This window comes from Pimephales promelas, chromosome 3, assembly GCF_988280905.1.
Source record: "Pimephales promelas chromosome 3, fPimPro1.hap1.1, whole genome shotgun sequence".
NCBI lineage: Eukaryota > Metazoa > Chordata > Actinopteri > Cypriniformes > Leuciscidae > Pimephales > Pimephales promelas.
The window spans coordinates 43,073,707-43,091,307 of record NC_142771.1 but is presented as its reverse complement, the minus strand read 5'-3'; the positions used below and the strand labels follow the sequence as shown (position 1 = coordinate 43,091,307).

At 37.1% G+C, this 17,601-nt stretch overlaps 1 protein-coding gene and 1 pseudogene across 2 annotated transcripts in view; both read right to left on the bottom strand.

The window, feature by feature from the left end:
• The window catches only part of mafga (MAF bZIP transcription factor G a), a 33,412-nt gene extending 16,232 nt beyond the window's left edge, over positions 1 to 17,180 (bottom strand). The window contains exon 1 of one of the 2 annotated variants that reach the window (XM_039654889.2): positions 17,047 to 17,180. In XM_039654889.2, coding sequence (XP_039510823.2) covers positions 17,047 to 17,164 — 118 coding nt within the window. In that variant the 5' untranslated portion in view covers positions 17,165 to 17,180. Of the gene's footprint in view, positions 1 to 16,669; positions 16,954 to 17,046 lie in introns of those variants that run through there. The other variant, XM_039654888.2, reaches the window with a different exon arrangement.
• LOC148982110 (uncharacterized) lies at positions 9,601 to 10,304 on the bottom strand (annotated as a pseudogene).
• Positions 17,181 to 17,601: the final 421 nt, after the last annotated feature.

Below are 17,601 nucleotides of genomic sequence, written 5' to 3'. Positions count from 1 at the left end.
AGGCGGTACTTAGAAAGGCCCGACGGATATCAACAGACACCCTACACCCACTAAACTCAGAGTTTGAATTGCTACCATCTGGCCGTAGATTTAGGGTCCCAAGGGCGAGCCGGAACATCTATAAGAGATCTTTTATTCCCCATGCCATACATGAACTTAATTCAAACTGAAATCGTTTTTGAGAATGTGTTATAGTAGGTTGGAAACTACCTTTTTTATAATCTGCTGCGCTGCTTTCCATTTTTCTGTTGTTGCATGTTGATGGTGGTAGTACTGTACTCTAAATTGTGTGTTGTAATGCAAATCTAAATGTGGTGTCACTGATGTATTTTTGTTCTGAGAAGTCGAAGACAAATTTCCACTAAGGTGGACAATAAAGTCTAATAAATAAATAATAAATAAATAACACACGATATAACTTTGTTAAAATTTGTTAAACGGTAGACATGTTTGATTATCGCATGATGTTGTGGTGTGCCATCACAAAAATGTCTTTTTTGCATGCGTTTTAAAGCCTTGCGGTTTAAAAATTGAATCCTCACACACGCAATTGTGAAAGCGAACTCATTGGGTATATGCACTCTGAGAGATGCCTGAGAGACGGTTTCTGAGCACGCACACACACACACACACACACACGAAACCTTGTACATAACTCGCATAAGGAGTGCTGAAATGGTTGGTGCCTTATTGGGTTTGAACTGAATACAAAAACGTATGTGTCAAAATGCCCATCATGCGAGTATCCTGTAAATGCAGTCCTGTCTTATTGGAATATAAACAGTACATATGTATCAGTATATTAATTAGATCAGAAACTCTCTCACTGCTCTTGAACGGATTTTTTTCAGTGAAGACTATGCAGGATTTTTTTTTGTACATTAGATTGCTTAATATAATTTAGATCTTGTTTCTAGTGCTTGAAGTTGAATCTATTTCATTTGTCTTTGTTGTTTTACAGTTTTGCAGTAAAGAATTGCCTCAGACTCCTTACTTTCACCAATATTTACATTTATCCCAAGGACTTTCATTGCATTGAAAGGTACAGATTTACATTCTTATCAGTTCTTGCTTTTCCCTGTTTATTGGTTCCAATATTGTTTTTACATTTATTTGACAGACTCAACAAGGCAATCCCAAAATTGGAGTCAGTAAACAGGCAAAAGACAATTCTCAAATCAAACAATCTCAGCCTGCAGGAGCCAATGAGATGTTATTTCCTAGACACCCCCCCCCCCCCCCAAAAAAAAAAAAACAAAAAAAAAAAAAAAAAACAGAGACAAAACTATAGGGTTGTAACAGCAAGGCACAGCAATAAAAAGCGGTTACAAACAACCAAAAGTGTCTCAGAAGCACCACACTGCTGCCATCTGGGAAGATAACAACTAAAAGCAACAACACACACAATGAAGCACCAAGAGTTCACTCATCGTGGATTACACTCTTCCGTGGGGATGAAAATGAAGCAGATGTGTAACAGTGGGGATGTTATCACACGGGCAGAGACAGCAGCATCTATCAGACATGCTTCTCTCCACACACACACACACACACACAGACATCTTGGTAACACTTTACAATAAGGTTCATTATTTAACACTAGTTAATGTATTAACTAACATGAACTAACCATGAGCAATACATTTGTTACAGAATTTGTTAATCTTCGTTGATGTTAGTTAATGATAATAAAGCTGTTCATTGTTTGTTCTTGTTAGTTCACAGCGCATTAACTAATGTTAACAAGATTTTGATAAAGTATTAGTAAATATTTAAATTAACGTTTACAAAGATTAATAAATGCTGTATAAGTGCTGTTCATTATTAGTTCATGTTAACTAACGTTAACTTATGAACCTTATTGTAAAGTGTTACCGACATCTTGAGAATAATAATCCCTAAGCATAACAACACCGCAGGACCTGTTGGATGTGGGTTACAGCAGGGTTAGCTGAAACAAAGACAGATCACAATGATCTATCCAAATACATTCATTACTATTTTTGCAAACCTTCACATCACATCCATTTCCACATCCAGACTGATGTAAACTACAACACATTCATTTCTTTGAGTACCCTGCTGAGAGAGAGACAGAAATAATATAATATATTGTGTTAAAAAACAAACAAACAAAACAGTTCCAGTCTCTGTTTTTACTTATTTATTTTAATCTGTTTTTGCTTTTGTTTTTATCAGATGGTTATATAGGCTAAGGAATGGGACTGTGACATCAGCAACGCTATTCATGTTGGGACTTTTGGACACAGAAGCTGAAGTAGATATGGCCAGAGCCCGTCTAACGGAGAGCCTTGACACTTCCTATTAGCCCCATTGTGTGAGATATATCCAGCTGCAGACCCGCAGCACCACCAGTTTCAGAACCGCAGCGCCAGAACCGGAAGTGAGGGAGGGGCGGAATTATTATTATTGTATTATAGTTATTTTAGCAAAAATGTAAGGACAAAATGGGCCTGAGAGTGAGTTCATCATTTGATAAGTAAAATGTATACAAGATTGTTGTGATAAAACAGGCCTAGGGTTGAACTGGTTATTTGTTTCGTTTAAAACAACACCGAATTTTCTCTCTCTTTTTTAGATTTTGACTTTATTATTTTACACGAAAAAAAAAATGCATGCTGCACATGTTCTTGTGAAATAAACTATATTTTATAAAAATTGCCCATCCGTTTTTTAATTTATTTTTTTATTAAATGATCAAAATCATCTTACAAATACATATCTTCAATATCAAAACAATTTAAGATTTTTGTAAACGCAATAAATAAATAAATAGAACATAAAATATCATAGAGATCTAATCAGTTATCGAATTGTGTATAATTTTAAAAACCTACAAGGCTTGTTTTTATATCTTTCAAAGCTTTATTATAAAGAGTTAACTCCATTAAAAAAAAACAAAGGTCTTACCTTCATGAATCTACACGTATGTATGAACTGCTTACCTAAAATAATTAAACTAAATTTAGTTAAATAAGTTAGTTAATTAAACTAAATAAGTTTCAAGTATTATTTTTTCACCATCATGATCAGGAAGTAACTCATAATACAATGAAACGGATAATTATATACAATTATATTACACAAAATCAATGTTTTAAAATGCTTATTGTACTGTAATGTGGCATTATAACATACATACGTAGAGAGTGGGACTTTTCATGTTCAATAAAAGCTATTTTATGTCTAAAATACCCTCCAAATTACATTAGGTGGCGTTATTCAGTTTCGAACCTAAGCTCCGCCCCTTACTTCCGGTTTTGGCACTGGGGTTCTGGTGCTGGTGTGCTGCGGGTCTGCATTGTGTATCATCTTGGTTGCAGTTCCATTAGAATTCCACTGGAGGTGATCGCGGGCGAGTGTCTTAATGTTTAGTTGACAGAGTGTTTATGTCAGAATGTTTATTTTTAAACCACATCATCGAAACATCTTCAGTGTGTGCTTCTTATACCGATATATTTACTGATCTTTTCCATTTCTGATCCAAACAACGTCAAACTTGGCACTACACTTAATCGTGCCTGTAGCAAGACGCCCGTCAAGTTTGAAATCCATCAGACTAACGGTTTGAGAGATATGCGAATAACAGACACACAGACAGACAGACGTTCCTATAATTTATAGATAGATAATCAAGATATTTTTTCAGCATTTCTTGTCTATTGTCGTCAAGCTTTGACAACCCCATCGTGAACACGTCCAAACTCACCAGCTTGACCCTGCTCTCTGTGTTTGATGTTGGACCAGATCAACATGATTAAAGGAAACAACTTATTGGCGGCTGACTGGACATCAGGACACGCACAAGGCTCACATTCAAAATTAATGGATTATGGTCTGTATGACAGGAAAGATACTGGGCCCCACATAAACATCACAATGTTGCAATGCCAGCAGAAGAGCTAACGATTCCTTCTCAATTGTTGAATAACTTAGCTGATGATGATTAAGGACAGCTCCCACAGCACTGGCATCCACCTCCATTTGAAACGGACAGGACACGTCCAGGGACGACAACACCGGAGAACTGCGAAGAAGGGATTTTGCAGACGGAAATGCCTGTTGGCACTCATTAGTCCAATTAAAACCAACTTTCGGACTGCATAATCAAGTTAACGGAGAAACTACACTCTCAGAAAAAAGGTACAAAAGCTGTCAGTGGGGTTGTACCTTTTCAAAAGGTAAACTTTTGTCTATTTTAGGTGCTAATATGTACAATTTTAGGTCTTAATATGTACATTTTAGGTGCTAATATATACGTTTTAGGTGCTAATATGTACAGTTTATGTTAATATGTACATTTTAGGTGCTAATAAGTACAGTTTAGGTGTTAATTGTCCATTTTAGGTGCTAATAAGTACATTTTAGGTGTTAATATGTACATTTTAGGTGCTAATAAGTACATTTTAGGTGTAAATATGTACATTTTAGGTGCTAATAAGTACATTTTAGGAGCTAATATGTACATTTCAGGAGCTAATATGTCCATTTAGGTCCTAATATGTACATTTTAGGTGTTAATATGTCAATTTTAGGTCCTAATATGTCCATTTTAGGTGCTAATATGTTCATTTTAGGTCATAATATGTCCATTTTAACTGTTAATATGTACATTTTAGGTGTTAATCTGTACATTTTAGGTGCTAAAATGTACCATTTTAGGTGCTAAAATGTACCACGGTACCAATATGCATCTTTTGGGTACAAAAGTGTACCTTTTGAAAAGGTACAGCCCCAGTGACAACTTTTGTACCTTTTTTTCTGAGAGTGTACAGTACACTTGAGAGATTCTTACAGAAACACCGGTAGTACCCAACCATTCCAAGAAATCGACGTACCTCTCTAAAGTGAAAAAAATCGAAAGTGTCCTTTAATATAAATGGTTGAGATCCTCATAAAGAAGTTTAACTGTTTATTGGTATGACTGCATAGACTCCCATATCACCTCTTTTAGCTCATAACAAGAGCTTAAACAGTGACCTTAAAGGGTTAGTTCACCCAAAAATGAAAATTAAGTCATTAATTACTCACCCCCATGCTGTACCAACCCCGTAAGACCTTCGTTCGTCTTCGGAACACAAATGAAGATATTTTTGATTAAATTTGAGAGCTGTATAACTACCACATTGGCTCCTAAGGGACTGCCTCTTGACGGCCCAAAAAGTCAATGAAGAAAATGTTTAAATATCCCAAGTGACTACCGTGGCTCAACTATATGTTTATCAAGCGACGCGAAAACTTTTTGTGCCAAAAAACACACAAAAATAACGAGTTTATTCGACTATTTCTTTTCTTCCTTGTAGGCCAGAACGAGACTTCCTTATAGATTTCCACGACGCATGCGCGAGAATTGCGATCTAAGCTGGTGTAAGCAGATCGCAATTCTCGCGCATGCGTCGTGGAAATCTAAGGAATTCTCGTTCTGGCCTACAAGGAAGAAAAGAAATAGTCGAATAAACTCATTATTTTTGTTTGTTTTTTCGCACAAAAAGTATTCGCGTCGCTTGATAAACATATAGTTGAGCCACGGTAGTCACTTAGGATATTTAAACATTTTCTTCATTGACTTTCTGGGCCGTCAAGAGGCAGTCCCTTAGGAGCCAATGTGGTTGTTATACAGCTCTCAAATTTAATCAAAAATATCTTCATTTGTGTTCCGAAGACGAACGAAGGTCTTACGGGGTTGGTACAGCATGGGGGTGAGTAATTAATGACTTAATTTTCATTTTTGGGTGAACTAACCCTTTAACAATCACGTAGCTGGAAACAGGTATAGGAGCACAACATCAGCTCTCCCTCCCGAATCGACACTCTCCCATCTCATATTCCAACCAGAACGCCGTTACCGAACAGGCTTGCAGGTGCAGAACTTAACCTCAAAAGAGAAAACAAACTATATCAGCACAGAGAGAATACACAAACACACAACAGGAGTCTTCACAACTATTACAACTTTGAGTATTGCCACCAAGTGGACTCTTCTGTCTCAATATTTGGCTAGCGCATGCGCTGTTTTACATGCGCCATTCGTGTGGGAAAAAAATTGGCCTGCATGTGGGTGTATATCTGCGGACCATCCTGATGATGGAAATTACAGCAAGCTGACGGTTGCAAAATGTGGACGGTTGAAGTATGCTTTTGGGCTTTAATCACTTGTATTTTACGTATCTTATAAACTTTATTTATTTTACATTCATGGTATTCATTTAGTAGTTTGAGTCTCTAGGCTCACGGCGCCCTAGAAACAAATATTTCATATGATTTTGGCGTGAAGATAAAGGTTATGATTAGGATTTTTTTTCCCCTGGTCGTATTGCAGCGCCCTGTGTTTATTAGCACAGTTTGTTTTTTGCTTTAGGAAAGTGCTTGAAAACCTGAATGAAAACACTGAGTTACGGCATTAACAAGAGGGCAGGTGAATAAATGAAGAGAAAGAAACAGAAAGGAGGAGAAATAAAAGAATAAATAGAGCAAGGGAACATGGGGGGGGGGGGGGGGATGGTTGGAGGAAACAGCCTTGTGAAAAATGCATCCTCTGCACATTTGGGCTAGCTTGCAAAATGAAGGGTAAAAACCCCTGATCTCAGCAAGGTCCCCAACCAAGGCACCAATTAGGAAGTTGTGTAGCTAAACTTAAATGACTAGAGCATTCATTTCCAACCTTCAAACCCTGGCAGCATTCATAAATTTAGAGGATGCAATGATACATAAATTACAGTATGCATACATATGATAAATGCTGAGCCAACAAAAGCACTGTGGCCTTATGCCCTTGTGTCATGTGTTAATGATTGCTTTCCTTCACCGAGTCCTCAGGGACTAGGACTAGTCCACAGATGGATGCCATTCGGCCGGGCTATGCTTAAGAAACACCGACCTGCCCCATTTACCTGTCCTCTACAGCACAATGTGACCTATCAATAAAATAAAACACTGAAGACACACACGGCTCGTTGGAACACCTGATTTTTTTTTTTTTTGTAAAGCATTTCTTTATAACAAGCTTTATCCACTTTCTCATATCACTCCATGATTGCTTCTCATACAATAAATAAAGGAGCATGAAACATAATTCTGAGCACATTAATAAATAATAAAATCGTTATTTGATTATTGCTGCTTTGAAACAATGTGTATTGTAAAAAGCGCTCTCTAAATAAAGGTGACTTTACTAAAGTAAAAACGTATTATAATATTATTATTGTTAAAGTCCCCGTGAAATCAAAATTGAACCTAAATAGGTAAATACTAAATAGTAAATACTTTGTTAGCGCATATTACTAGTATTGTGGTGAACAATTAATCCGTGCAAGTGAATATATATTAAAAAAAATGTTTCACCTTAGTAATCTTTAATCAAAATCTGAAAAGTTACTTCCGGTCTGGAACGGTTTCTTTTTCTGATGACGTAGGTTTCACAGTTTGGGTGGGGAAACGCTTAACCACTCCCCTCAAACCGTTAGTTTGCTATGAGCGAGAGATGGAGAGGAGGAGCGCTAGAGTAAAACCCTGCCCTCTGTTCAATATTCCGTTTCACTTGGAAATACGTCACAGCACTGGAGAAAAATCGTTTGCAACTTCCGGTTCACGGGGACTTTAAATACTCAATGTTATAATAAAACATGACAACAACAACAAAAAAACTATTCTGAAACAGCCATTCTTAAACAGGTTCTGCTCAAACATCTTCACTAACATTCTCTGGGTTCGATTCGGGCTCAAATTTGTATGGTTTTATTGACGCCATTGTTTATAATAAACAAACTACCGGTAAAGGTAAGGTCCGTGACGTTTCCGAAAAACGTGCACCAGGCGGTTAGCGAATCCAGAGCCATATAGAGAGATCTGAGCGAATCACAACACACTGGGCCAGCGAACCAATCTGAGCCCATTGTTTATTTTTGAGGGACTGGCTTCATTGAACCCAGAAACCATCAGACCGTTTTTACAAAGAGGGACAGAGCAGTGTAGAATAAATATAAAATATATGAAAAATAATGACATTTTTTAAAAACTAAGCATGAACTCGTGTTACAGTGCACCCCACAAACACAATTAAGCCTTCGAAAAAATGTGTTTTACCACCCCTTTAAACCATTGAGCTTTTATTTTGGCGGGAAATACAGCAGGAAGACCTTAAAGGGTCATGAAACCCCAAAACACCTTTGAACCCAAATGTTCAGGCTGCACATCACTGAAAACACTAAAAGCACTCATCCATTTGATTAAAGGGATAGTTCACTTTGAAATTAATTTTTGATATGTTTTATCTTACCTCAAGGGGATTCAAGATGTAGGTGTCTTTGTTTCCACAGCATTTTCAATTTTGACATTTTTTGGTCAAACCGTTGTTGTCTGTCAGTCATACACTGGAGGTGAAGGGGGTTCTCAATCGGTCCACCTCAAAGAGCATGCACAGAGAAGTCCAAATTAAACATGATTTAATGACTCGTAAATGTAAGTACACATTGATGGCCTATAAATACTGTTCGTTTTCTCACACAAACCGTTTGTTTCGTGTCTTAGGGCCTAAGACACGAAACAAACGGTTTGTGTGAGAAAACGAACAGTATTTATATCGTTTTACCTCTTGTAATCATAGCCATGACAAAATGATCTGACGGCACGGGCGCTTCGGTCTGCGCATGCGCTGGAAGTGATCGCTTGCGCGCCGACGTCACTCTTTGTTTATACAGAGATTTTGGAAGTTCTACCTTTCACTAAACATATTTAGATATATGGGAAACCGCAATGGAAGACGATTTCGGTATATCTAAATATGTTTAGTAAAAGGTAAAACTTCCGAAATCTCCGCATAAATATTGAGTGACGTCACACGCAAGCGATCACTTCCGGCGTAACATTGAACTGATTCAGTTTGGTTCAGTTGGACATTGAACAACTGATTCAGATCACTTGGATTACACGAGGTAAAAACAATATAAATACTGTTCGTTTTTGTCACACAAACCGCTCGTTTCGTGTCTTAGGCCATCAATGTGTACTTGCATTTACGAGTCATTAAATTATGTTTAATTTTGACTTCTCAGTGCATGCTCTTTGAGGTGGACCCCCTTAGTAGCCTCCAGTGTATGACTGATAGACAACTACGGTTTGACAGAAAAATGTCAAAATTGAAATTACTGTGGAAACAAAGACACCTACATCTTGGATGGCCTTGAGGTAAGATAAAAAATATCAAAAATTAATTTCAAAGTGAACTATCCCTTTAATAAGTGTAAATTGATTTTCAACCCAGAAGAATGAAATTGCTAAAAAATAACCAAAGTCGAAGTCACGTCACAAAATGTGAGGTAGAATAGCCAGCTGGGTTTGAGCCGTTCACTGCATCTATTCATGAGAAAGAGCTCGTTCAATCCAATTTACGCATGAGATCGCATTACAGCAGGGAATTCAAACAACATGCGGAGAGCACACAAGAGAAGTTTCTGCAAGCAAGCTCTAGACCTATATGATGATATCCAGGTGAAAGAATCCTCTATGTGTTGGGATTTATAGGCCGTTGGCAGACGGTCAGTTTACCCTGTCTGTCTGCTTCCAGACCTGGGCCCCAGAAAGTCACGGTTCAATTCGAAGACTATGTGCCACATTACTAGAGAGAAGAGCGGCACAAGTCAGGTCTATCCCAAATTTTTTCCAATTGTCTATGAACCCTATGTTATTTTATGGACACCATTTAGACAGCCAGCCATTGAGTGAGGACAGCCTACTACCTATCTCATCACTCTGGCGAACAGGAAGAGGCCCAGAGCAAATTGACATCATACTTGCAAGTTAACATTAATTTTAGTGATCTCCGACTGACGAAGTCAAACATCACTTCTAAATTTGCTGTGATATCAGGCACTCTGGCTCTCGGGAAACATGCGACTATGGAGGCAGGTGTCTCTATTTTCACGTTCTGTGTAATAGAATCGCCAATAACTATAGGGCACATTCAACAGGATTATCAGTGGGTGTTTCACTGAGTGGGGAGAACCGGTTTAATGTTGTTATTGGAACGGAAGAGCAGTGTTTTACCCAGTGACTACAGCGTCTCATGGTCACCCAAGAGCCAAAAACCGAACAATGTACAGTGTTCACTAAGCTAGTCACATCCAAAGCAGTATCTAAAGCCCTTGCATTCGTGTCTCTAGTTCTGAAATCTTCTCTGTCAGCCTGTCTATTTCTCTGCTTTCACCACATGTGTAGCCCTCTGCTAAGAAGACTATACTATACATGTGGCAGGCAGTGCAAGAAGTGACAATAACAGGAGAAGACATGCCTCAAGCTAATGATATCAGATTAATGTGACACTCTTGTTTTTTGAGGATTATTAGGAACACTTTACTGTGTTTGACCTGATTCAACAAGGTGCTGAAAGCATTCTTTAGAAATGTTGGCCCATATTGATAGGATAGCATCTTGCAGTTGATGGAGAGTTGTGGGATGCACATCCAGGGCACGAAGCTCCCGTTCCACCACATCCCAAAGATGCTCTATTGGGTTGAGATCTGGTGACTGTGGGGGCCATTTTAGTACAGTCAACTCATTGTCAAGTTCAAGAAACCAATTTGAAATGACTCGAGCTTTGTGACATGGTGCATTATCCTGCTGGAAGTAGCCATCAGAAGATGGGGACATGGTGGCCATAAAGGGATGGACATGGTCAGAAACAATGCTCAGGTAGACTGTGGCATTTAAACGATGACCAATTGGCACTAAGGGGCCTAAAGTGTGCCAAGAACACATCCCTCACACCATTACACCACTACCACCAGCCTGCACAGTGCTAACAAGGCATGATGGATCCATGTTCTCATTCTGTTTACGCCAAATTCTGACTCTACCATCTGAATGTTCAACAGAAATCGAGACTCATCAGACCAGGCAACATTTTTCCAGTCTTCAACTGTCCAATTTTGGTGAGCTCTTGCAAATCGTCGCCTCTTTTTCCTATTTGTAGTGGAGATGAGTGGTACCCGGTGGGGTCTTCTGCTGTTGTAGCCCATCCACCTCAAGGTTGTGTGTGTTGTGGCTTCACAAATGCTTTGCTGCATACCTCGGTTGTAACGAGTGGTTATTTCAGTCAAAGTTGCTCTTCTATCAGCTTGAATCAGTCAGCCCATTCTCCTCTGACCTCTCGCATCAACAAGGCATTTTCGCCCACAGGACTGCCGCATACTGGATGTTTTTCCCTTTTCACACCATTCTTTGTAAACCCTAGAAATGGTTGTGTGTGAAAATCCCAGTAACTGAGCAGATTGTGAAATACTCAGAGACCAACAACCATGCCACGCTCAAAATTGCTTAAATCACCTTTCTTTCCCATTCTGACATTCAGTTTGGAGTTCAGGAGATTGTCTTGACCAGGACCACACCCCTAAATGCACTGAAGCAACTGCCATGTGATTGGTTGATTAGATAAATGAGAAATTGAGCAGGTGTTCCTAATAATCCTTTAGGTGAGTGTAGATATATTGTGAGGATATATGAAATATAAATAGCAAGGAAAGATAGAAACAAGAGATTAAAACAAAGCTAGGTTAGGCCTATATGGAGCAATCAACAACAAACCCAATCCACTCAGGAAGACAGGAAATCGATGTGCAACAGAAGAAAGGAAACCATAGAGTTTTTTTAACGACATGAGTGTAAGTAAATGATGACAGAATGATCATTTTTGGTTAAAGTAAGCCTTTAAACCCCATTAGCCAATCCCTAGAGCTGCCATGATACAGAGCACAGCTAGAGAGAAGAACGATCATAATGGAAATAGACATTTAGTGAAAGCCATCATCAGGTTTCAGGATACTAATGTGCATGCAAGTCATTTTCTAACCTGCTGACCTCTCAGAAGCCCTGATGCCCCATATTGAAGACTGGCTTAGAAACCCTGCATTTCATTTCATGCATGATCAGCACCTCTCTCTGATCTGCCTCATCAAGTTCAACCAGAAAGGATAAAAAGAAGAGGAGACGAGTAGTTTTATGCAGATCTAATCATCTCTCCCTTCAACGGAGTCAAGTCAATTATAAAACAAGCTCCGTGTGTCGAGCACAATTTAACTGCAAATTAAAAATCAGACTCGGCTGATGGCTAGGGTTGTGTTTCTTCAAGACGGGCATCAATTTATGCACAGAGGGCAGGGAAGCCATAAACTAGCGGCTATTCAGAGCGTGAAAAGGAGATGCAAATTATTCTGAAGTTTCAGCGGTGAAGAAGTGACGACGCACCATTAACAGTCAATAACCCGGAGGTAGTAGCACTGCTGATAGATAGACAGTGATAGAGGAGTGGGCCAAAAGCATCTCGAGAAGTATTCTCTTAAAGTCAACCCTGCTTACATTGCAGGGAAAAAAGCCTCATAGTCAGATGTAAACACAATGGAGTCCAACTTTTGAAATAAAAAGCTCAATGAAAAGCAGATTCATTAATGACATTTGGAGTCACCCTCAAACATTGTAAAAAAAAAAAAAAGATTTGAGTTTCTATCTAATGCTGAATTGATTTTGCAAAGCCGCACACACGGGCAAGGCTTGGAATGCAAAACAGCTTTTCATAACCCATAAGCTAACATTTATTTCCTGAGTTAAAATACGGGGGAGAAGTGCACTTGAAGTAAATCTGGCAAATATTGCGTCGAGTTAACAAATAAATCAAATGTACACTGTGAAAATGAATGCGCTTTATCTATTAAAAAAAATTGTGGCAAAAGATTACAAGCAATATTATAAATTCAATTTAACAATAGAATTGAGTAATAAATAATTCCTTAAAAGTTTACCATTTAAAATGAGTAAAATGTACAAAACCCCCCCAAAAAGATGCATTTAAGTCACCATTATGGTGATCAGTGTTTGTTTTAGGTTTGTTTTAAAATGACAGTTTTCTCCTTCAGTGATTCTGCTTGTTATCATCAGGTGTCTTCAATGTTGGCAATTTAAAATAAAGAGTTCTTAAATAATCTTTGACGTCTGTCTGTTAGTGAGATATTTTTGTTTAATTTTTTTGGTGTAAACTTTACTAATTTGAAATGGTTAACGTTTAAGGAATTAATTTGATTAACTATTACTCAATTCTAATTTGTTCAATTTAATGAATAACATTGCTTGTAATCTGTTGCCACAATTTTATTGATTCATAATATTTAAAGCATATTCATTTTTACAGTGTAAAAAAAAGAACCGGACACAAGGCGTTTCATAGCTACCTTTAATAAACAACTCTGAATGACCTGTTGACCAGCTAAAAGAGGTCATCGGCAAAAAAGCACTGATAATGATCTGACATGTATGTGGAAGTTCAGCGATGTCCATTGTACAATTCTGCTGGAATGAAAGTCGGTGTTCCCTCACGGGGTCGCATCTTCAATTCACTGTGAGCGAAACTTCTCTGACAAACTGTAATACAAACAGGAATCTCGACCATATTGTTTGCAATCAAGGTTGGTGGATAAATGCTCTCATGCAACCTCAATAGGAAGTAAAAACGTAACATTTGAAATTAAAATTAGAAGCCACCGTTGTTCTATTATAATTATTATTATATCCGTTTTAAGTGACTAAGTGACGTGGATGTATACACACACACACACAGGGACGTGCACAGGGGCTCAAGTGAAAAAAGGGCACTTCTCATAATTACGTTTTTTTTTTTTTTTTACTTTTTTTTAAACAAAAAAGTATATATATTAACACAACTCTGACTTTTTAAAAATGTATTTAAAAAGTTAATTAATTTTATCTTCTTCAAACTCACGCAATTGTTTCGTTTTCAAAAGATGTCTACAGAATAATCGGTTAACACAGAAACCATGGACTCCTTAGTATTCATAGGTTTATAAACCTATCACATATATATATATACATAAATATTAGGGCTGTCAAACGATTCCAAAATAAAAGTTTGTGTTTACATAATATATGTGCACTGTGTATAATTATTTTATATATATATATAAATACACACACATGCTTGTATACATTTAAGAAATATTTTCATGTATATACTGTATATAGATCTATATATGAAGAGTTCAGATGCAAAAGCCTCTAAGTGCCATTTGAAATTTTCTTCTAGAATGATCTTTTTTATCAAGCTTGTATATTTAAGTTCAGTGATTTCACTTAAATGGCAATGATAATTACCTATTAATTGTTATTTAAGTGAAATTACTGAACTTAAATATACAAGTTTGATAAAAATCATCATTAAAGAAGAAAATTTCAAATGGCATTTAGAGGCTTTTGCATCTGAACTCTTCATATAAGTTATATTATATATAAAAATAAATATTTTAAACATCAATAATATTTTTTTCTTAAATATACATGCATGTGTGTGTATTTATATATATATATATATATATATATATATATATATACACACAAAATAATTATACACAGTGCACCCACATATTATGTAAACACAAACTTTTATTTTGGATGCAATTAATCGCGATTAATCGTTTGACAGCCCTAAAATATATATATATATATATAAAAAAAAAATATATATATATATATATATGGTATTTTACTTGATACAACACTGAATTTTCATGTTGTTTTCATGTTGTTTGGTTTCATTAACAGTTCTTGAACACCCGATTTTTCCTCGATGAAAGTACATGGTATGTGGGGAAAAGAAAAATAATAGTTAAGGAACTGGGAATTAGAATATAGGAACCAAAATGGTTAAATTACAGTCTTAATCCAGACTAGTTAAAATTAGAATACAGTATATGGCAGAAAAAATAAAACTTGAAAGTTATTTGTCTTTAAACCCAATTGTTTGTTAAACTGGAGCTCTTTGATGCAGGCTTATTCTGCTTTAATTCTACCGTACATTAACATCTTCGAATAAAACACTCTTGCACGGTGTTACGTCTCAAAGAAAGAAAGAAAAAACACATAGCAACAGCAAGAGAAAGACAACTGCGGTAAAAAAAAAAGACTCTCTCACTTACACTGAGTTTCATCAGACACCCCTCCCAACGCCCCCCAAAACCCTACTGATCTCTCCTGGAGTCCCGAGCGCTGCATTCAGAAATCACAGAAGGACTGAGGGACTCGTTTCTGCAGAGACCGCATTAGAAACGGAGCACCTCCTCCACACATTACACACTTTCTTCAGGTTGCATCAACTCCTGTCCCAGCAAACCTTCAGCCGATGAATGGTAGAGCACTTCGAGCAGAAAAACCAGTCACAGACAAAGCTGGAATGATGGAACCACAGACCATAGGACATCTTTCAAATGAATCTAAACCCCTGCTGCTTGATGAAGCGCTCGTCTGCTCAGGTGCCATTACATTCAGAGAGATGCGTATTAATGCCAGGCTTGCCCAAAGTCATTGCTGAGTAGGTCAAAAGTCTCATTACACAGATGTGTCCAAATGCATGAATGTGGGCCACACAAAAAATCCTCTGAATCATTTTTTTGTTGAAGATCTGTCAAATATCTTCATATTTTTGTAATATGCGCACAATAAAATCACAATAGCGTTTGAATATAAGATTGAACTGTGTTCTCAAGACATTTTCATATCATTAACAGGTCAGACTCAGGGCAATTTTGTTTACTATTTCTGATAATACAGTGTATATTTGACAGTTTATAAATGATATTAAATTTGGATTTATGATTGTCATAACTGTATTACTGAAAACCCTATGGTTAAATGACCATTCAATTGTTACAGCTTACATCAATTGACAACACATACAGTATTGGCCATGTTTTTAAATTTGATCTTTGTTTTGTTTTTTTGTAGCAATACAAAACTCCAGAAAATATAACACCAGATTAGAGCTGTGTTCAAATGAAGAGTTCAGATGCAAAAGCCTCTAAATGCCATTTGAAATTTTCTTCTTTAATGATGATTTTTATCAAACTTGTATATTTAAGTTTAGTAATTTCACTTAAATAACAATTAATAGGTAATTATCATTGCCATTTAAGAGAAATCACTGAACTTAAATATACAAGCTTGATAAAAATTATCATTTTAGAAGAAAATTTCAAATGGCACTTAGAGGCTTTTGCATCTGAACTCTTCAAATATTTAACTCGTATACTGCAAAAATAACCCAAAATCACATGCATTTTCCATTTTTTTCCATGCACAGTCTCTAACATCAGCTCAATAGAGATCCTTATTTCAATAATGAGTGCTGGAGATGCTCAGATACATGTTTTCATATGCATATCATATTATAAAAGCAAGCAAATTCAGAAAGGTAGCCTTAGATAATTCTTATTTATCAAAAAAGGATAATCTAAACTGGAAATCACTTATGACAGAATTAAAACCCTGCAAACATACGAGCATTCAAACAGGTCTTTTTAAAGGTCTCTGAACAACGTTTATTAATCGACACGATATCATCTGTGATTTGAGTGTCATACTATAAAGCGCACGATCATCACGCTGACAAATGTGGGATGTAGATTCCTCATCTGAGAAAAATTCATAAACCGAGCAGCATTATTATGATGAATCAGCATCTACGGTTTGATTAAATCTTCTTTCACTCCGATTTTTACCTAGATCTGAAAAACTGCAGAGTAAAAGAACAAATCCCCCCAATCAGAAATCAATACATCTCAATATTGCATATTATTGACAAACACACGCGCCTTACCTGGTGCTGAAACACACTGCGCCCTTATGATGAAACAGCAGCTTTGTGCTGGTGTGTGTATGTGTGTGTGTGCAATCCACACATTTCTGCACATCCCCCTAGCTGTCACTATAATACCTCTAATTCACAGCAACACACACAGGGAATCCCCATAGACGTGCGCGCCTCTGATTCCAATCACGCTTATTAAATATGTTTACGACACGACACAAAGCAGCTCGTTTGCAGCTGTAAATCAACATAAATGCGCGTGCGCTTAATTGCTGCTTTAGGTATTTGCTATTGATATAATATGACAGCAAGTGGGAGGCGTGCATGCACACTCAGCACAACAACATTCTCACACATTTCATGAAACAATAATCGAGTCGACTCACCCGAACAACAGAAGCCTTTCTCTATCCAGAGTCCAGAATCCAGAGTGTGTTTGAGTGAAATCAGATGTGTAAATGTGTTATTGTTGCTCGGATTCTCTTTCTCTTGTACCGAAATCATCAGACGTCATGTGATGTTTGATCACGTGGCTTCATTCATGTAGGCTCTACGACACCGCTCATTTAAAGGAGCAGTCTTCAATACAATTTTAATCATTCAAATAATTCCTCATTTATTATATGAGGGTGCTTTCTAAGTAGCATCTCGACAAACCAAAACCCTTTTTTTTTAAATTAAAAACACATAAATGAGTGGTCAACATGTTAGATGGTAACATTTTACATTAGGTGGAAAAGTGCATCCATTTTTTTCATTTTTGATTTTTTTTATTCCTGAGAGATGGGTCATGAAACCCTAAACCAAATTTTCTGAGATTTTAACAGAGGTATGCGTGTTGAACACCCATGAAGACAACGTTAGCCTCTGTTAGATTTAATAGTAGGGTGAAAATGGTTACATTTTATTCCCCCCCCCTCCCCCCCCCCCCACGCTCCCGC